The 21,912-nt window shown below is 36.3% G+C and overlaps 1 protein-coding gene across 5 annotated transcripts in view; it reads right to left on the bottom strand.

Moving 5' to 3' along the window:
• Nucleotides 1-299: 299 nt before the first annotated feature.
• The window catches only part of LOC138128118 (glutamate receptor ionotropic, kainate 2-like), a 96,852-nt gene continuing 75,239 nt past the window's right edge, over nucleotides 300-21,912 (bottom strand). Inside the window, exons 9-16 of one of the 5 annotated variants that reach the window (XM_069044317.1) lie at nucleotides 19,962-20,165; nucleotides 19,642-19,845; nucleotides 11,694-11,798; nucleotides 8,091-8,345; nucleotides 5,167-5,364; nucleotides 4,586-5,077; nucleotides 1,034-1,276; nucleotides 300-741 (exon numbers count right to left, since the gene is read on the bottom strand). In XM_069044317.1, the coding sequence (XP_068900418.1) occupies nucleotides 661-741; nucleotides 1,034-1,276; nucleotides 4,586-5,077; nucleotides 5,167-5,364; nucleotides 8,091-8,345; nucleotides 11,694-11,798; nucleotides 19,642-19,845; nucleotides 19,962-20,165 (1,782 nt within the window). In that variant the 3' untranslated portion in view covers nucleotides 300-660. Of the gene's footprint in view, nucleotides 742-1,033; nucleotides 1,277-4,585; nucleotides 5,078-5,166; nucleotides 5,365-7,644; nucleotides 7,903-8,090; nucleotides 8,346-11,693; nucleotides 11,799-19,641; nucleotides 19,846-19,961; nucleotides 20,166-21,912 lie in introns of all 5 variants that reach the window. The other 4 variants (XM_069044316.1, XM_069044328.1, XM_069044322.1 and 1 more) reach the window with 4 other exon arrangements.

Here is a 21,912-nt window from a genome sequence, read left to right as displayed (position 1 = left end):
GTTTTTAGCCGATTATTTTTACCGTCATTAACGCTGTTTAGAGTATTTGTTTGTTGTAGTTGTTGTGATACTGTGTGCTAGAAATTATGCGCTCGTCGAGTAGGCTGTGTGTTCTGCTTTCACTTTTTAAGTGTATCGTGTCAAACTAAAAGAAAAAGTCAAGGTTGGAAGAGTATGAATTTCACGACACCAGACTCGTTGCAAATTTGATTTTATCGTGACATTCTAGAGTCTAGAGTGATGGATAGGATGGGTACTAAAGTGGAGTCTTGCGTAGTGTGCGGGTTTGAAATAAATCCTTCCCAGTTACATAATTTTTATTGTTAAACATTCATCACATGAAAATACGTGCTGTTATTTACAATACGTTTAAAATGCCATAGAACCTGCATTCGTCGGGGTTTCATGCAAGGAGTCGTGGAAAGGACGGAGGATCGACGACTCGTTGCGTGAAACGTTTAAAATGTACTCTAAAAATGATGGTCTAGTTGTAAAAGAATGAAAGAACTTATGCCCTAGTGTCTAAGAGGCCGAAGTCCGACTGCAGAGTTGCACGAAGTCTAATAAGTAGTAGATCTACTTGAGTTAGGATCTAATCGAGCTTAAAGTTTTCTACTTGCTTGTGGCGTAAAATGATGCAATCAGACTTGACAGCAGGTCTTAGTTGTCGATTTCTTGGTGGATTTGATGCTGTTGGTGGATGTGGTGTTGGAGCTCTAGCGGAATCATCATTCTCTCGCGCTAAAAAGACACAGTTTCGCTTTTTGAAAAATGCATAATGGCCACCGAGCGACGATTTTTTGTTTGGTTTACCGCCCCCGGACGCGCCAACACTCTCAGCGGTCGGAATTTTTCATCAATCAGGAATCTATTTAGAGTCTCTAATTAAGTTAATTGGTGGTTCGTACAATGGACGGCCAAAAAGAAATAAACTCTCCGCTGGAGCTTTTATCGAGAGTGGACAAGCGCCTCCTTTATCGGTCTCCCTTTCATCGACTTCCTTTCGGTTAGTCGCCCCAAATATTATTCTTACCAGCGACGTCTCCTCTGAGCAAACATGAGCCGAGAGTCCGTTGGTGGGTGGCGCCCTGGACGGGGGCTGCGGCGGGTGCGGTGGAATATCTAACATTGCAGGAACATACGTCGCTCCTGGCAAGCATTTTGAGCACTGACGTCGCAGGGCTGGTCGTTGGCGGGATCCTCTGCATCTCAGGGCGAAACATAGTTCGCCGCCCATCTCGGAGCAGAGGGACTGGTGAGGGGCGCTCGCCGACCGCTAAACATGCAATTATCGAGGGGACAGAATAAGTAATTGCCCTGCAGATACCTAAAGCGAAGTGCATTGTTGAGAGTCTTTACACTAATAAAAGCAAAGATATTTAAGTATCCTCACATCGTAAAGGATATGCGAGACATTTTTTGTACGCCTTAAATGACTCCTGTGTTGGTGGTCAAGCAAGATTTATTTTTTTTTCCACCAGGAATACTATTTTTATATGAAAAATCTACAGTACTATGTATAGTTGGCGCGGCGAACCAGTGGAGTAGTCACGAGGTGTTCACGTGATAGTTCGTAGCGACGTCGTGAAAAGCCTGATCTACACTGGCTCGCCAAATTTGTACGGGCAATTTAAATCTTACTACGAGTACTTTAAGAATGAATGGAAATTTCGGCTGCGTGCATTGAGCTGCACCATACTTCTTAACGCGCGCCGTTTAACCAATAGGAAACTATCTCCCGAAAATCACGTGAAAATCACGCCAGTTTATTACTCCATTGCGTCGCCGCGCCGACTATAGCTAAGAATTTCGAGTCTAATATCTCGGTTATTTGCCAACGGATTTTTATGAAATTTTAAATGCAGATATTTTAGACCGTGAAGGTTCAATTAGTAATAATAAAATTACCTCAAGTTAAAAAACGTAATTTTAACACATGTTTCCTTTATCGAAAATTATACGCGATTATTATTAGATTGTTAAACATTAAAAAATAGGGGTCTACACAAACAATTAAGTAAATCACTTGTCTGATTCAACGAAAAGATTAGATTTTGTCGTTAAAAATTTAATGTAAAATTTGAAGGTATTTGAGCAGTTACCTTTTGAAACAATTGATGATTAATTGCCAAGCAACATTTTGTACACCCTTTAAAGTTTAAAGTCTGTCAAAATTGGGCGCGCTTTATTAGAAACGTCAAATTGTGAAAATTTATTGAAAATACTCTAAAAATAGACTACAGCGACAGAAATTTCAATAATGTTTAAAAAGAAAAAAAAAATTGCCTATGGGGAGTGTCGTAAGAACTTCAATGACACAGTTCGTTTTCTCGTGGAACACTATCCAAATGTAGGCTTTACAAAATGTAAGGTTAAGAGAGTCGTCAATTTATTTGAAGACACAGGAAGCGTATGTGAACTAAATTACCTTGCTAAAATATCCCGATCGTGTTTTAGTCCTTTATGGAAGAATGAAAGCATCCAGTATAATAAATTACGTCCAAATGTTGTCTTTAACTTTGTAAGTGTTTGTAAGATTAGCAAGATAAACGTCAAATATGCCACCTGCGCTTCTGCAAATGACCAAAATTCTGCAAAATTGCGCGTTTGTTTCATACGCGTCTATGTTTTTGCATTTGCAGCCACGTTTAACACAGTTTTTTGCTTTTTTATTGCAAACCAGACCTCTTTCAAGGACGAGTTTTTCGCTACAGTATTTTTTATTGACGATCAATTTTTTATGTAAATCTTAATTGATTCAACATTTGAAAAAGGCATGTAAAAATTACGTTTTTAAGACTTGGGTAATCGCATTAATGGGATTTTATTCTTCACAGTCTAAAATATCTGCATTTTTAATTTCATAAAAATCCGCTGGAAAATAACTGAGTTATTAGACCCGAAAGTCTTAGCTGAGACACCCTGTAGAAGATACAGGGTGTCCCAAAAATGGCGTACAAACTATTTACTACCTTATCGAGGATGTTTAAATGTACATGAAAAAAATATGGAAAAAATGTTTCCGACAAAAAAATGAATTATTTTTATTATTATTATTAAGGGTAATACAATGTAAACAAAAATATATTCGTACATCATTACCTTGAAATGTTACCGTAGTAGATTTAAAATAATTTTTTCGATTTCCAAAGCTTCTAAATTCTCTATTATGCAAAATTAGATATTGGTAGTGAGTGATCTTGTACTTTGTGATAATATGTACGATGAGAGGTAGCTGCCATGACAATTTCATACATATATCTCAAAATAATTGACTTGTTAAGTGCCACTTTCAAAGACCGCTAAATCAGCAAATAAGTCCAATAGAATTTTTTTAACATTTTTCTGACGTTTACGGTAATCTCTTCTACACCGTAGTGCACTGTTAGTACGTCATTTTTGGGACACCCTGTATATTTAACACAATTTTTGTCTGTCTGATGTACTTGACCCAAAAGCTCGATCGATTTTCTTTAAACAAAATTGTTCAAAAGAGAAACATCTTGGTTGCATTCTGCACTTTTTTTCATCACAATATAGCTGCACAATAACGATCGATAAATTTGTGGTGTACTGAGCTGGCCTCCCTTGTTTCTGTTTTGTTGATCTTATGTTTTTTTATTTTGCAATCCTAAATGTCACAATTTTACTTTTACTTAAATTTTTTTATGATTTAAGGCAGCGGTTCTTAACCGGTGATCTGCGGACACCTGGAGGACCGTGATGCCCTTAAAGAGGGCCCCGAAAGCTTGAAGGAACGTTGTAAGCTTTTACAATTAAAATTGAGATAAAGAAGCTTTATAGTTGAGTTAAATTTAGATTCATTTAGGTGCTCCTGGGCTAGTTCATAACAGGTGAAGACGGCCCTGCACAGGTGCCTGATTTATTTTAAAAGAAAACATTATTTATTTCACTGTGGACCAATTTACAAAAGTTTATCACCTGAGCATTAACCTACTTCTCGTAATAACCTTCAAGAATTCTTCAACAGGTTGTTGCATGCTGACATTTGTGACTTTATTATGATGACCAATGTCCTTTTGATTAATTTTCAGGACTTTAGTGATCTTTTGAAAGAGTTTTGTTAGAACACAGTTTTTAGTCTTCTCGTAATAAAATTTGTGGGATAACACGTTGATCCTAGATGAATGGAGTGAAACACTGATTTAACATTTTTTTACACTGTAATGTGTGTTTACAAATTTACATTTTGTTTCAGTTGATGCTTATTAAATTGTTTTGAGTTTTGTTTTCGCTTTTTCACTTTCAGAAAGTACTTAATAGAGATAACATTAAAATGCCATCAGTGCTGTTGGTGGAGTTAGAAGCAGATGATAAAAGCGCTCGAACCGGCGAGCTAAATGTTAAATGAAGGACCACAAAATTAGTCTGATATCCCTTTCCTTAAAGCGAAAATGACAAAAAGTCGCCTTTATTATAGTATTTTACATTACAAGCCAGGTAAAATTCTTATCTGGTCGGGGCGCAAAAACTTCGTTAAAGTGTTTGGTCGCGTCCCACTTTCTTTGAACGCTAATTCCTCTCTATTAATTATTTATCAGCGGCGAAGATCCGGAGCGCTTACCTTTTCGGTGATGGCGTTTTTCTTTGAGTTGTAGCAGAACTCGCAAATCGCGATGATGACGGCGAAAGCGAGTCCGCAGAGTAAGACGACGAAAACCCCGCCGATGTTATCGACACCTAAAGAATTCGCTTTGGATTCTTTCCCCTTTTCGTTCCTGCTGCACGTTTCCCCGGTATTCTTCCACCATTTGTCGTACAACATTTGAATCTCGCCCTTTTCCTGTAAGTCTAATATTGCCAGAGATATCTTATCTCTCCAAGGACTGCCCATCGGAGTGGCGATTCCGTAACCTTTCGAATCGAGCAATCCCCCGATTTGCGTTAGATTGCAGTCACGTTGGACGGTGTAGTCCAGCATGGTCGATTCCATCAGAAATGCATAATTCCCCTCTAGGACCTTCTGGATGCCCTCCTCGTATGTGGGCACGAATACCGATGGCTTTCGGTTCTCCATAAAGCGCCACATTTTCTTGTACGTTTCTATCATGGAGTCCTGCGGACGAAAACGGATTAAAAATTTACGGTGTGTTTTATTGCCGCCCTTCCGGTTAGTGGATGCTTCACGCCGAATGGGGTACTCACTCTGAAAAAAGTCATTGTCGAGCCGCTCTCGAGTGTTCCGTAAGGAATTTCTGTCTGGCCTGCCAGATCCTCCGCATTTTCGATCGGCGTTATCATACGCTCCACCGTCAGGAACGCCGCCAAGTTGGCGGTGTAAGAAGATATTATTATCAAAGTGAAGAACCACCAAATGCCACCCACTATCCGCGTGGAAGTTGCCTGACAATGATTTTAGTCAAATTTATATTTTATATCCTGTTCACATATCAAAGATACACAACACCGCAATTTCCGTCAAAACTACATGTGGCAACGGTGAATTTTTATCTAGGGGAAAATGAAAAGTTTGGTTAAATTTGTAATTTTCCCCACACACCGTATCAAACCAATTTTCAATTTTTTATCAAACGCATTTCTTTTCTTTCGCGGCATTATATTAAATCTATAACGCATTCATTTTTGTAATGACGAACTAACTGGAACTTTTTTTTTGTTAGATTTTTTTACAAAATAAATGAAAATTCGACAGTTGGCAATGATTTAAATTGTCATATTATTGTCTTTGCTTATTGTCACTGTCAAAATGAAAAATTTCCAAAATGGAGTAGAGCATCAATAAACAAGCAGACGAAGCAGCACATTTTAAAGGCTTTCAATAAAATAAAAGAAATTACTCATGGAGATAATGGAAACGTAAATACGTAAAGTGCAAAATTGTCGAAGCAGTGGCGGATGTTTTTTCGGTAAGAAGTATGTACAAAATTTTAAATGAAGAACAAGAACAATGGGAAACTTTAGGCTCCTTATTGTTAATTTGGTTGAAGATTCCGATTCGGAGTTAGAAAACAGCGACGATGACGAGGATGAGTAGCAAAATGCAAAATTATTTCATTGTTACGTTCAACTGCCTTTTCGTATTTGTTTAGTGCAACTTTGCTTTTTTTTCAAAATAATTAAACAAATTTAATTTCACTATACTTTGATTGGGACCAGTTTTGACAGAACAAATAACGTTATCCATAACCTAACTTTTTAAAAGCCCAAATTCGCGGTAAAAAGATGTGTTCACAAGACAAAAGTTACTAAATTTAGTAATTCTAGTTCTAAAGATCGTGCGTCAATTTGCCAAAATAAAACTGTCGTTTCAGTTGTGCCAACTTGTATCGTCTTTAGTTATCGTATAGCGTTATAGGGATATTTATTATTTAACCAACACAAGTCAACAGGTCGAGGATCTTTGATATGTAAAGAAGCTACAAGCGCCAAATTATGTACAGCGAGGAAACTTAATACAGAATAATTTTTTAGTATAACTTGAATAATTTATTCTGCATCAGCTTGCACCGTACTCACTACATCTTTCATGAAATCTGCTTAATTCATGTTTATCGCTCTGGACCGGATGATTACATGCACCACGTTTTATGATCATTCTTAAAACGTTCTGTGTCACCACTTGATGTCATAACATGACGCTGTAAGCAGTTTTATGAATTACGAGATTATAAAAGTTCTACCGGTACATAAGTAACTTCCCCCAATAAAAGTTTTTCCTTTTTCGCGCAACATAAAAAATAGAAGTCATTCCCGTTAAACCCGTAGAAGTGTTATTGTGCGAGTTCAAAATGTGACTGTCATTTTCTAAATTGGCACGTACTTTGTCTAATTATCTCGCTCCAGACACATTTCTCCCGGCCCCAGTGTACAATGGCGGCAATTTATATGAATCAGTTTTTTACCAAAGAGCCAACGTACCAAGCTACTGAAATGATATAGTGCTAGTTAAACTTTCGAGACACATTAGTCAATGCTCTGGACGTAATGCCCACATTTCTCTTCTAAAAATGTAAACAGTTCGCTTGTCCCTTTATGTTTTAAAAATTATTTTATTAAGCGTCAGGAGGAATCAACACGCTTGCACATTTTTGACGTAACAACTCATAAATGCATTAGCTGGTCCCTATTTCATTACATGTTGGATCAAAAGGATTTTGGCTCAAAGTGTGTTGCAATTCCGGCAGATAAATTATGCATTACGTTAAAAGGCTTAGCGAATGAACACAGACGTAACATGCTACGTTTTTAACCCGGTGCTTCTTTGAATTGTGTGAAAACATCAAATTTAAAGAATATTTGCAAATTAATTGAAGTGTTGTTATGCAATTGCTTATACAAACGTGTATTGCGGGTTGCCTTCAGTTACTTATGTATCGATAAACCAAGGGGAAGTAAGACTTGTATCACAAACAACTCCGACACTAGTACCGATTTAGAGTTTTTGGTGAAAGTACCACGTTGAATAAGCACCCATATTCGTGTTGGACCGGTCAGAATGTGAGTACCGCACGATGAGCTGGAAAGCTAAATGGCATGCTTGGAAAGTAGGTGCTTATTTAACATGCAGGTACCAAAGGAGTGTTGGTTTGTGATGCACGTCAAGAATGGTAGCGACAGAACAGATCAAATATGAGTGCTTTCGGTGAGCTTTCAACATGGTACCTTCGGATTCAAGTCGGAGCCTTGTTGCATGAGCGTCCCGATCGTGAACCAGAACGAATTGGCGAGCGAGAATTGATTCTCGACCAGTTCGTTCTCGAAATCGCAGGGATGGGGGTTGTGCCACTCGTAGGGCGAGAACCTGGCCACCACGAACATCGTTATCGAGACCAAGACGTAGGCCGAGAACACGTACAGCCAGATATCCATCGCTAGCGGATTCATGAATGAAAAGAGGCGCGTTTGCTGACTGGCCGGCACCTTCAAATCACGAGATATAAAAACACAAAAACGCTTGAAGTTTAGAGAAGTGACTAGCTACACATTGGCGAGTGTCCGCGACGCTCTAGTGTTGAAGTGTTTGGCTGCACGGACGGTTTACTACAGACAAAGACATCTGGAATCATTGCGATCTCGAGAGATCGGAATTCATTCCAGACCCGGTGTACCTGGGGGTTGACTCCTGAAGTCTGGCGTAAAAGGGTGCCGGTGATGAACCAAAAGCTGTTAGACATGCTGAGCTGATTTACTAGGTAATTAGTCCGCTTCCACGGCAGCGGGTAAACCCATTCGTAAGGCGTGAATCTGGCTAATGTGAACAGGGTAAAGCTAGACATGAAAAACGCTCCTCCTACAAAAATCCAAATGTCGAAGCCGAGCGGATTCAAAAAGGAGAAAAACGCCGACTCCTTGTCTGTGGGCACCTAAATCACAATCACAATGAACATGTTAACGAGGCAGAACGTTACAGAATTAGGGGAAAATTTCGTTTGGCGGTTCGATTGTTCGATGCATCATTCCTGAAACGCAAACTGCATACTTATGGATTGATTTGGTTACAAAACGACGTTTATTGACTCGACTCGTTGCAAACGTTGTCGGTTGAATTAAACGAACGCGATTCAATAACAGTGAAGTTCATTATAACTTCAGAATCTGATAAGTTGGTGTAGTAGGTGCTTCTTCACACATCGTGGATTCATTCAATTTAAATTGCAGCTATCGCGCAATATGTAGATGTCTGGGATGCTAAACAGCGTCATAGTAAATATAATTTCAACTACATAAAATAAAATGTATTAACAAATAGTTAATAACATGTCATTAGATTTTATTTTTGGGCAAGGTATTTTTAGAAATGTCGGTCTATATTAATTGCTGTCCATTTTCACAGCGTACAAAATAAATATTGATCATTGTTAGTTTGATAGGGGATAAGAGGATTACTGAGCCATTAGCTGTTTAAGCCCATCCATCTGCAGGCCACTGTTTAACTGATATTTTACAATGACACCTATTTAATCCTACCGGTGGTTATTAATTTCATAGATTTTGACAGTCCGGAGTGTGAATTAGATAAACTGAAAAAGTATCATAGAATTATTTATAACCAAAAATGAAATCAAAGATAAAGTTGTCAATAATAAGAAACATTTTGGTTTGACATGATTGAATTTGCAAAGGGGGTGTGTCAATATAACACTTAAAATATGTTGGCAACCTAATAAAAAAAATACACATAGTTAAACTCTGTCCACTCATAGATTGCTTGACATAAATGTTACTAAAAATTTTCACTTACGCTATAACAAATTGATCCGGCGCGAAATTTAAAAAAATGGAAAGAGCAGGTTTACACGTGATGTTTTATTATTATTCTGCATGTTTGCACTTAGGAAAGACGAAAGAAAACTTCAGTACAGTAGGAGTAAAGTCCATGTAATACCCCAAGTCAGTAAAATATCCTTTTCTAACATAAAAATTTTGGATAAAACGGACAACTACAGCAAAAAAACGTATCTCTGTTGATTAATTGAATCTTGTTGTTTTATAGAATATCATGCATAACATAATTTTATGCACATGAATTTTATAATTAAAAATATAAGCTTTCATTTTACTGACTTGGGGTATTACATGGACTATAATATATTAGGTTTTATTAATACAGGGTATTTCACGAGTAGTAATATGCCCGACGGAATAAAAAATGCAACCCACAATACATTTTCGAATTTCCGAAAAAAAAAATTGAAATTAAAATATCCAGCTTTTTCCGGAAATGGCTAAATACAAGCAAGAGATTATTTAATAGGTTCTCCTATTTAATGCATGAACATGAACATGAACGCACTCACTTCACAAATTTAAAAAAATCAACAAGAAATCGAAACGGAACAGATCAAAACAGCAACACGATCAAACCGAATAACTTTTAAAACCAGAGAATCACAAAATAAAGCTCTAAAGATGAAAAATCGCAAATCTAAATGCTTAAACCACTTGACAGAACTGACAATTTCAAATTTGAAATGTCATATAATTTATTTTTCGCGTGGGTTTTATAACAACCAATGAGAATCAGTGGTGCGAATGCTTCAAGATATTACCAACACAATCTATGATACTTTCTTAATATTTTAATGTTATGGTTTGGGGATTTTGTTATCTAAGGATATTTAAAAAAATGTATTCTATCAGTAGACGTAGTCTATAAAGTTCATTCGCGTTAGATTTTCGCTGTCAAATTGTTGTCATGTTGTAAACCTGCGCCTCTTTTCGTAGTAATCTATTCCTATTATAGTTAATCTTACCATGGAGGAAAGAAAGTAGAAGGTTTAATTAACACTAATTTGATAATTGCGTTAATTAAATGTAGCCAACAACTGAAAAATGCCTATCCCGACCTAACCTCTAAAGTCTACGCATGACATGGTTAGTTTATCAACCCGTATTGGCAACATACACAGCTCAAATATTATTTATTAAAGTAAAAGTCACGCTGTCAAAAAGTTAAAATAATTTGACCTCGATGAGTAAAATTCAACGGGAATGAACTTTAGTTACTTGGCATAAGTGAAAAATGGTATTTAAAAATGGTGGATGCGCCGGGTGAATTTATACCGTGTGAGCAACAATTACTGTTTGAGTTGGTAATAAAACTGGTGACTTCTATGTCATGTTCCAACGAGAAAACCATTTTATCAATAAAAGATTACAAACACCAAGACATTTAAATTTGACATTAATGTCAATAATGTCAATAAAACAAACGAAAACAAGTATAATTCACAGTCTTTTCAATTTCAAGTAAAATTTTCTATTGTCAGCTGAAGCAATTATAATATTGTTGCTCACGCAGTATATTTTTTTATTTGGTTTATTAAAGAAGTATGGTTATGTTCCAAATGTTCCAAATGAAAATATTCAAGAACATGAAATGTGACGGTGAGTCTTTAGACTGTGAATTTGGTTACCAACTTTTCATTTTTTCGCCCAAAACACGAATAAAACGTATTTTAACTTTTTGCATCATAGTGCTTTCATGTGAAAAAACAACCGCGTTCAAAGTTTCTTTTCGATTGTTTTAAGTTTAGATCAAATCGCAAGTGGACGTGTCTCCCTTTCGCCAAATAAATTGTTTTGTGACAGAACTAGAGACAAACTACTAAATACATTGTCTGACAATGAAGTGTAAGTAATGCTCGAGTGAGCTCACATTGTGAAGATTGCGAAGTGTCCAGACACATCGTGAGCGTTCACCACCAACGGTCATTGTTACCACCAGTCAGGTCGGACAATTTATCTAGACCAGACATCACCATTCACTCCTGGGGTCTATTCATTAATTTATCTACTGCTAGATAACAACTACTAATTATTTCCACTTTGCACCAACCACTGAACGACACAATTACTCAGCAACTTATCTGTCTTTAGATTATAATCTGACTTGGATACGTTCTCTGCCTCTGCAGATAAGAATTTTTCTTTGTTAGCTGGTCTTATGATTTGGTTATGAACGTCGGAAATGGTAGTAAACTGCAATATGTGATATAAACACAAGAGAAATAATGAAAGAGTAAAAATAAAAATATGAGTGGACGGAATTGTCTGCAAAATCCAATATCTTGAGCTTCTGGGTTTTGTTGTCGTTCGAAAAATATCTGCAATGATTGCATCGCAATCGATAAAACGCCTCAAATTCTGCAGTGCGAACTGCACCCCTCTATGAAATATGTCCCCAATACGTACATGTGGAATCTGCTTACCTTAAAGAGAATGCTGATGCCGAGGTTCATGAAAGGCTTCGTGAAGTCTATGACGCTCTCCCTGGCATAGTTTATGGTCATCGATCCCACCGCCAAATCCGCCTTCTGCGTTCAAAATAATGCGATTAATCATACAGTACCCTGGGGCATACCGAGTCAAAAATAATTCATAAATCACGGGATTTTTGGATTTTTTCGAAAACTTTAGCGGTAATTTGTTTGGCAACCGACAACAAATCTGCAACAATTTCGGTAACATCGGTAATTAATCGGCCACTATGACGGCAACGATTTTTCATTCGCTTACTTCGGCTCTGCTAAAACTACTTTCTTGAATAAATCATTCCGAGATTAAAGCGCAAAATTTGATTTCCCCAAAAAGAAGTGTCGCTGATTTATTAAAACCAGATTATGAAGCTGGCCGGGATAAATTTAGAAATTTGTTTCGCTAGTTAGCATAAATTTAAATCAATTTTCCGGCGATAAAAAGCGAAACTCGATCCTGATCCAGTTTTAATTGAAATATATACCTACCCTTGCTGGCTAATTGATAACATTTGGCAGACGTCATTAGGGGTGGATTAACAGCTCTGGGAAATTTACTCGGGGTACTCTAAATTTATATTAATGGGGATAAATACATATTAATTATTGAAATCTCCCTCGAATTCCGAAACGAGCTTCTTACAATTTATAAATCCAACTTCAGCTTCAATTCAGAAATGTATGCAAAAACAATTTAAAAAGTAACTTCCGAGAAGCTTTCAGCTTATAAAAGTGATCCAGTCGTGTAGAAGAGCAAGTTTCTGGTTGTAGAATTAAACCAAACTATTGTTACGGATTGAGCTTATGGGTTTCAGTTGAGGAAAAGCAATGCTTGAAAAGTGTTGTTATTACGATGCACGGCATCGATGGTGCTTTTACCAGGATCTGAATTACAGGGTCAACACAACTAGCACTTTGTGTTTGGTTCGTAAATTTCAAGAATCAATTTTGAAGGACATTTAAACTTTCAAGTTTTTATTTCTCTACAAGATATAAAAGAAAACTGAAAACTACATGTGTGGCAAAAAAGAAGTTTTAAGCAATACATAAATAACAACTGTAGTAAAACTGATGTAAAGTCTTCTTCGTCTCCATAAAAGAGCTTTTCTTTCTAAAATTTATACAACTGGATGGTTATAAAGCTCTTTCAGTCAACGTTCGCAATTATAATACTAATTCCATATTTTTATTTGCGGACCATGATGCGTCTGCTGCAAATATAATAGACCAATGAACTATTAACATTTTATTAATTTTATGTTGGTATTTTGTTTATTTTCAAATGTATTAATATTGTGATTTTGCATAAAAATAACGGAATTGAATCAAAATATAAGTTTACATATTAATCTCAAAGTTACTGTTAGTTACTGTTAAATACTCTACAATCAATAGTTATCTACAGTAAGAGCGAGGAAGGCAAAGCTTTCGTTCACGCGAATTGAGTGACGATGCAATTCAAGTGAACGAAAGCGGCCTTACTCTCGAAAGCTCCAGTTTTTTCACATTTTGTCAGTGGAGCTTTTTTCTTGGAATAAATAAGATAGAATATTTGTCTTGTAAACTATTAATCGAGATGATAGTTATTTACATAAAAGTCAGGAAAATCTCACATTACTGAAGAGGAGCTAAATTGAAATACGAGGCACTTTGTGCCGAGTATTTTAAAGCTCCGAGTCAAGTAAGAGATTTTACTGACGTGTTTTGTATTAAATTTTTCCGGAAATCGTAAAAAAGATTCCACAAAAATCAAGTTTGTCAATTTTGTTGGCAACTATAGTTACAAAGTAAAAAACATCGAAAAAATGTATTTTGCGTCTTGTAAAGTCTTTACACTACTAGTCCGGAAAATTCAAATTTTCCTGTGCGTAAATAAGCAGGAAAATGTTGTTTCCAAGACTATTTCAGGAAAATACAATAAACGGATAATGAAAATTTTTCCCTAACTAAAATATATAGATCACACATTTTCTTTCACATTTTCTAAATAAAAATAATAATCAGCTTTATCAGCTTTTGGTATAAAGTTAATTTCTAATTGAAAAGCTACACACAAAACTATTAGTTACTGAGTGACATTTCAAAGCTTCAAATTTAGTTTGGACAATTAGAGATAATTAAAACCTATGATGTAATCTGAATTAATACCTGTTACTGACAGATGATTCTTTAGTTAGTATCTGCAGTTTGAAAAGGACTAAAACAACTCGTTGTTATTAAAATTAAATATCCACTCTTTTTATTTCTTCTTTAGAACTCAGGGATATTCCAGAGTTTCTGGAATTATATTCTATGTTGTTGTAATGTGGTTTGACTGGCGTACATTAGAATTTGTATTATGTGTTTTGAAAATCCAACTTTGTTTAAAGTTATCTTTTGCTAAGAGAAATGCTAAATAAATATTCGTAATTTTAATATTGTAATTTTAACGTTCTCAGCAAATATATTTTATCTCTAAATATTTTTGACAGCAGAGATAATTTAATAATGTTTCTGTGCTGCCATAGTTGCAATTGACATTTTAAGTTGACGATTAGCGTGCGGCAATAGAAATGAGAAACCTCTAGAGCTGCAATGGACAAACGAGAAATCGAAGGCAAGAAAAAATAAACTAATCGTGGCAAATCAAGTATTACTGAAAGACAATTATATCTCCAATGTTATAAAACAAAAGGTGCTTTGTAAATATTGAAAAAATGCTAAAATGTGTTAATTTTAGGTTAGGGGAGTTTATAGAAATTTCGGTTGGTGACCTTGCAAGCTATGCAAAATTGAATGATCTGTTGACATTTGACAGGAAACAGCGATTTTTGCACAACACCGTTGTCATTAAAGCATTATCGCGATCGCGACTTATAAGTGAATTTATGGGATGAATTTTTGATATTCTGCTTCATATCGGCCTGCGGATTTTACAGGTAAACTTCGTCCAGCGAAAGATTGGGAGATTTTAAATTTTATTAAATTAACCCAACACTACAAAATGCACTAGAATACATTAATTAGAGCATAATTTCAGGACAAAAATGTTACTGCTTGACGGATATATTTCAAATTTTACGTGCGCTAGGTACTACTCTCGTGTCAAAAATAAATTTCTCCCTAGGATTTAGGGATATTCGTTACTAGGTTGCCATAAATTTGGTTAGGTTGGAGGCTATGTGGTTTCTGGTGACAAACAAAAGATATCCCAAAAATGTAAGACAGCAAATTAATTGTAACAGTTGCAAATGACTAATTTCTCGCTAAGTGATAAATGATTTTTCGTTTCACAATTAATTTTGGTTACTGGCGGCATATTTATTTGGATTTAATCTCCCAATTCAAAGTGACCAACCTCAGGCATTCAAAATAACTTTTGAAAATTCTAGTTACACACAACATGAAAGACGTTATTTCCCTAAAAGTTCGAATTCTAAGGAGTAATTTATTTTTGACAGGAGAGTACTTTCTCTACGTAGAATTTAGTGATTTTTATGTCAACCAATCTCTCGCTGGACAAACTATAGTACATTTGCAGTGGCTTTGTCTGCAAATTTTTTGATGAGTGAGGGAATTTCCATTTTTTAAAATACGAGTTTGAATTTGAAATTCGAGCACTGACAGATTGACATTTGACATTAAGTGATAAATTGACTACCAACATAATTTTGTTTAAGTAATATTTATTACCGGGTGATTTTAAATGAATGTGACTTTTTTTCATAGGTTGGTAATATTATTGTTGGTTATTCTGCTTTTTAATGTGATAGTTGACATAAACATAGGCGTCCTCGCCAATTTGACACAATTTATTAATACATAAAATGTCAAAATGACGTACGCACGTCAATGTGTTGATTAAGGTATCAAGTTTGCCAACTTAAGAAAAAAAGTCACAATCATTTACAATCACCCGGTATTTTAATGATTCAAAAATATGTTTTGTTACAAAAGGCAGCACAAAAAATATTGTATGGTACTCTCACGCGATATTATCGTTCGTAAAGCAATGGATCGTTTTCAACACTCGTAACGTAAATAACTATTCTGTTGATTGTTCTTTTGTTAAATTACTTTAACTTTAATTTCGTAAATTCCAAAATTTCTTTCTTTCAAAAAGTAAAAGTCAATTAACATTTTTTGTTCAACCGAAAAACTCCCAGAAGAATACGTCTAGCGAGAAAGAAAGAATTCTTGCCTCTTTCATCAAAATCTCTCTTCTTTTAAATAAATTAAATTTAAAAAAATATCTTTCATTAGAAGAAATGTTGAGTAAACTTCGTATTTACAACAACTTTTTAAATCACATCCTTTCTAAATTTACATTAATTGTGAAAATATGTTTTAATTATCCGCGGATCCAAATTGCATCCAGTGCAATTTCCAAAACGAGCTTGTTTACATATTAACATTGAAACCTGCTCTGGTTGAAATATTTCACCCCCATTCTCTCCTGAATGCAGATTAAAGCGTAATTTTCGGTATAAAAGTTTCCAGCTTATGACCGTGATCTAGTTACGGTAGTGGCGCAAATTCCGGGCCATAAAATTAAACAAAACTATCGTTACGGCGAGCTTTCAGAGCTTCAGTTTTAATTTGCGCGTTAACGATCGCCCCGCATCGGTGTAATCGTCCGCTTTTATTATTTCACCGGAGCTGGCTGCACGAGATGTAACACGTGTTGAAAGATGACTTACCGGAAATTAATTTTGGGCAATGGAAGCGATTACGATGAAATTTCGGTGGTTTGGAGTTATAACGCGGTGTGGAACTTAATGGCTTTCAATCCGAATTATTGGTTATCTGCATTTTCGAGCTTAATTGGTAAATTAATATTCGATTGGCGGCGTGATAAGATTCTATCGAACAAATAGACCGTGGAAATTTATTGGTCACATATCCGCCGATTAATTTTGTTGATTATCCTCCACACGTCGGTCCGCTCGGATTCGTCCGGAAGTAAGAAATATCGACGGTTTGCCATTTTTATTTCGCACCGGTACATTCCGGATTTCCATAAAAACACACCTAATTGAATTTATTTATGTATTCAGGGTCTGTCTAAGCTCTAACCGCTGTAACATTTGCTACGTACTCGTGCAGAAATATCTGCCTGCACTGATCAATAGATCACATTGCTGAGTCCCGGCACGACGCTTCTCCGTTTTAAATCGGGACTCTTTAAATTGCCTTCTTGCAAAATTAAAATGCCATCGATGTGTGACTTAATTCGGGATGATTGCTCCTTCGCTCGTTTATTTTTCTCCGGCTGACCTGACCCTTCCAAACGAAATAATTGTGGCGTTCGCGATCAACAAGTTCCTAATTGACTAACAGACTCATTATTAAGATGGTAAAGCAAAAAGACAACCAGAATTAATTCCAATAACACCGAAATCTCAATCGATTGGCCAAGTTGAATTTCGTCGTTTTTTGCCATTCGTACAAGAGCTAAAATTCCTGCTGAAAGCATGTACTCCTGCTTGGTTTTAATTAAAGTGCAGGTACACACGAAGTCCATAAATGCTTTCAGTTTATTGCCGGTTGTACAGTTCGCCTATAGACTTGTCCCAATTCCTGCAAACTTCCCCGTGTCAAATTATCTTTGTCGTCGTTTAGCAACAAAGCTACAAATTGACGGTTTCCGTAACTACTCCCGATCATAAAGCTTTGTTTATTCTGATTTGAAGTGAACAATTCACTCGTTAGTCACTGATAAGCACTTTACCAGTTTCGCAGTTGTGCCACGTGTAAGAGCACACGTGTGGACTGTTTGTTACTGTGCTGGTCGAATAGATGGGACGTTTTTACTTCCGCGGATAAATAAAACGAATGTTCTTGGATGCGGAGTTGTGTAAGGTTTTGTTTGCATAAAACGATATGGCATGTCTTGTCATATAACGATATCGGATGGTATTTTACCGTAAATGTAATCGATTGGGCTGTCGTGTCTCATTTATGGTATTTACTGTGAATGCGTTCTAAATTAATGTTTGAAATGCGGGAGTGAAATCGAATAAATTGTGAAGTGGGGATCAATTTGCGCGATAGGATACTTGTCAAGGATTTAGGAAGTGGGATTAGTTTGAAGACATACTGTGTTGCAAGGCGCTAATTAAGAAAATATGGTTTATTCGATACCTCCCTAGAAAGTTATTTGTTATCAGTGGGTGAAGCTTTCTCTCTGCGTTCACTTCACCTTCGCTCATTGTTTTTCGCTCACTGTGTTTCACTCACTAGTTTTCATTGTCATTCACTCGTAAATTCTCTCTGATAATGTAGTTTTGATTTTTTAGGCAATCCTGAGCTGGGAAGGCGTTGAAAACCGTCAATTGTTATGCTTTTTTACAGCGTGGATTAATTGGAGCATCTTGACAGCTAACCTAAAATTTAGAGCCAAAAAATGTTTCTTTTTTTCTTTCTTAGCAATGTTTTACATTAAAAAGAGAATAACTTGATGATTCCTATTCTCGAAGCAAATATCTAAGGGCACCCTTTGCTGAAAACAAACATGTCCCGATTAAACATAAATAAATGTCATTCATGTCAAACGGCGGGAAATTCAAACTTTACACTGTTCTAAACGGTTTACTTTTTTCAACGCCTACTCAGCCCAGGATTTCATTTGAACATGCGATATAACTCTGCGTCATCCATTTTCACAATTTCCACATCATGCACATAACCACTTTATTGACGTAACAGAATTTCGTTTATTTTGTATTAATTTTTTTTCCATAGCAACAGATAAGACAGACAAGAATGTGATTTATTTTTATTTAAAATTTTGAATACAAAGTTACAGACTTAATTTTTAAGGAGGTATCGAACAAAACCAAATACAGCACTCGAGAGTAAGGCCACTTTCGTTCACTTGAATTGCATCGTCCACTCAGCTTCGCTTCGTGGACGAACTCGCAATTCACGTGAACGAAAGTTTTGCCTTCCTCACTCTTACTGTAAATAAGTATTTCATAAAGTTTCAGTCGTTGATGAGAGACAATTGAAGCAGACAATTAGGAGAAACTTTAAAAAGATTGCTTTGAAGAAAGCATCAAATTTATTTTTCAATAACAATATAGTTTTCTCGAGTTAACCGTAATAATAATTAAAACAAAATGGGAGTTCTTTAAATATTGGGTGTTCATTTTCCCTCAAAGTTGGCGTTGAAGAGTCGATTGTGAACGCACCACTCGTCAGTCCGCAGACTTAAAACACAAACAGCGCAGAAAGTGAGGTTAGATTTAAACAGTTGATCCGTGATTCGTAATCCGTGGTACGTTCACAATCGACCCTTCAACGCCAACTTTGACGGAAAATTTAAATAAACACCCGATATTTTTTGGTGATTTCAAAAGAGAGGTATTAATTAGATCATTAAGTCTTAAATATTTTTTCGAAAAGCTTTAGAAAAATTGTTTTATTATTGTCAAATTTTAATTAGGCAGGTATGTAATAACTTTTTGATAGGATTGCATTCTTGAAAAGAAATTCATCAGGATATAAAAGAACACGAATCTTTTTGAAACTTGTTGGATAAACTCTATAAAATATTTATTTTTCAATTAATTGTCACTTATCTTCTTTTAGCTAGACGCTCATCTCTGCACTGAGAGACTCATTACTGAGCTTAGGAATGCTCCTTAATTAATTAAAATGCAGGAGTGGTGGATCTGCCGGGCTAAAACACAAATGGCGCAATTACATCCACTTTTATTCATTTTCTTGTCTCGCTGAATACTTCAAGTCGCAAAAACTGCTCTGCTGCTTTTAAAGCTTGTTGATTTTAATTTTCAACAGATTTAAAATATATTTTTCATTAAATAATCTATTCATTATGTGAGAGCGCATCCTTATTGGTTAGAATGCAGAATTGGTGGATGCGCCGGGATTAAAGACAAAGTGAGACAATTCCACCCACCTTGTCCATCAGCTGCCTGACGATGCCGTTCCATTCCCCAGTTTCCAAGTCTATCACTCCATATTTGCTGTCCGGTACAAGTTCAATCCTGTACTCGAAGCCTACCATCGATGCAATCTCCCTCAGGAGGTCGATGCAGAAGCCTTCGTAGCGTTCATTACCGACTACATTGTTCTGGGTCTTTAGCATTACATACGGCTGTTCCTGGCAATACGACAGATTAGATTACCCCCAAGAAGCGCTATCTCGGCCAGGAATTGAAACTAGCACGTGCAATAACAATCAGAGCGTCCTATAAAAAGCTGCACAAAAATACGTACATGCTGGATCAGTTCCCGTACCATGCCATTCCATTGGCCTGTGGAGGGATCGCGTGCACCGTATTTCCGATCGGGAACAAGGTCGAGGAGATAGTCGAAGCCGACCTCTTTCGAGATGCTCTCCAGAACGTCGACGCAAAAACCGTAGAAACGGCTGTTTCCCGTGAAGTTCTTCCCCGCGTGCATCATGACGTACGGCACTTCCTACATCAAAATACTTATCATGCACATGCACATGCAGTTTTACTGCGGGGAACACATAAAATCAATTCCCCTAAAAGTTGGCGATTTACGTCGAGCTGTTCGCGATTTATTTTTATCGCGGCCGGGATAAAAGTGTGCTCACATTGTCGTGTTTTTGCACTGCATTATCGGCTCCTGCCTGAATTATTCGAGCTACATAATTTTCAGGATTTTTGCAGCTTTCGGGCGCTATTTTACAGTGTTATGATACTTACAACGACATAACGTCATATTCTGAAAGCATTAATTTATGAGGTTTTTTTAACTGTATTTGTGAAAATTGAATTTTCTCCTATAGCGCTCCAACTAAACTGGCACTCGGCTTCGGCTCGTGCCTAAAACCTAGCTTTCGCCCTGTAAAATACCCATACCGTACTCTAATGTAAAAAATTGTTTTCTTACATGTTATGAAAATTTCAGAAACGCTTTTTTATTTTAATTATGTATTAAGAAAAAATGTTTTTTGTTCGACACTGTCAGAATTTGAGAATTTTCTCCTATGTGAACGGATTTTGATAAATTTGACAACTTGTCAAAACGAAACGTCAAGTTAATTTTAAAGATTTTCAGCGATTTGGAGCCTTTGGGGGACTCGTCGAACAAAAAAACGTTGTATTCAACTCGTTCTTGTGTAATTTGGGCTTTTTTGGCACTCGTGGACCTTTAAAACTCTCGTTTCACTCGAGTTTTAAACTGGCCCACTCATGCCAAAAAAAGCCCAAATTACACGCGAACTCGTTAAATAAACTACTATTATTTATTATTTTAATCAATATATTATAATGAAATCTAGAGTAATAAAACAAAAGTGTTGAAGCGTAGAAATGTCAATAAATCCAGAAAATAATACTTGCAAGAACTTTATTTATTAATTTTTGTTTAATATTATTTTATTTTATATGTTTTTAAAGATAAATTCGGCCTTGAAGCTCTTGGGGCTATAGATACGTGATTTTATTAGATACAGAAAAAATCCTAAACGCAAAACAGTCTGCTCGCTGCGATGCGTACGATGCGGCCTAGTGAGCGCCCACCTTAACGCACAACGGTCCAACTGTAATGGGATTAAAACATGGCGTAAACGATGTCGAAGTTTCCAATTCGAGGAAGCGAAGAACTAAGTTAAAACAATTAAACCTGGACAGAAAAACAATACTTAATCGAGCTTGATGCGTGTCCCTTATCCTCACATCGATTTTTTTTTCAGTGTACGGTTTCTGGTCGCGTTTCTCCAGACTCCTCGACATTTCCTTCTCGTATCTCGTCCGTCTCGTCCCGTATTTTGTCTATATGGCCGTGTTGACAATTCCAAAAATTAATTTTTAACTTACGGCGCGCATGATTCCGACTTTTACTCGAGACACGTCTGGAAACTTTGCTTTTAGTGAATTTGTATTTTGTAGCGCTTAGATTCCGAGCAAAAAATTGATTTGTGCTTATTTCGCAAGTTTGGTGGGTTTTCAGCGACTTAAATAAACAGGCAAGATGTGGTACGAAGTGAATAAGTCTGAATTCTGATTTTAATTAAGTGTTTCAGAACGTATGTTTGCAAGTCTGCATAAATTATATGTCGGTAAATAAAATAGCTTCCTCTGGAAGTTGAAGCGGTAAACGTATGTAGTTTAGAATTTACTAATGGAAAGTAAACACGCGTGTCTGTAGTGGCTTTCGAAAAAAGTTTGGAGCAAAGTTCAAGCGTGGTTAAACA

This window comes from Tenebrio molitor, chromosome 1 (assembly GCF_963966145.1).
Source record: "Tenebrio molitor chromosome 1, icTenMoli1.1, whole genome shotgun sequence".
Lineage (NCBI taxonomy): Eukaryota > Metazoa > Arthropoda > Insecta > Coleoptera > Tenebrionidae > Tenebrio > Tenebrio molitor.
Note: the sequence above shows the minus strand (reverse complement) of the source record. Positions and strands in the feature narration are given on the sequence as shown.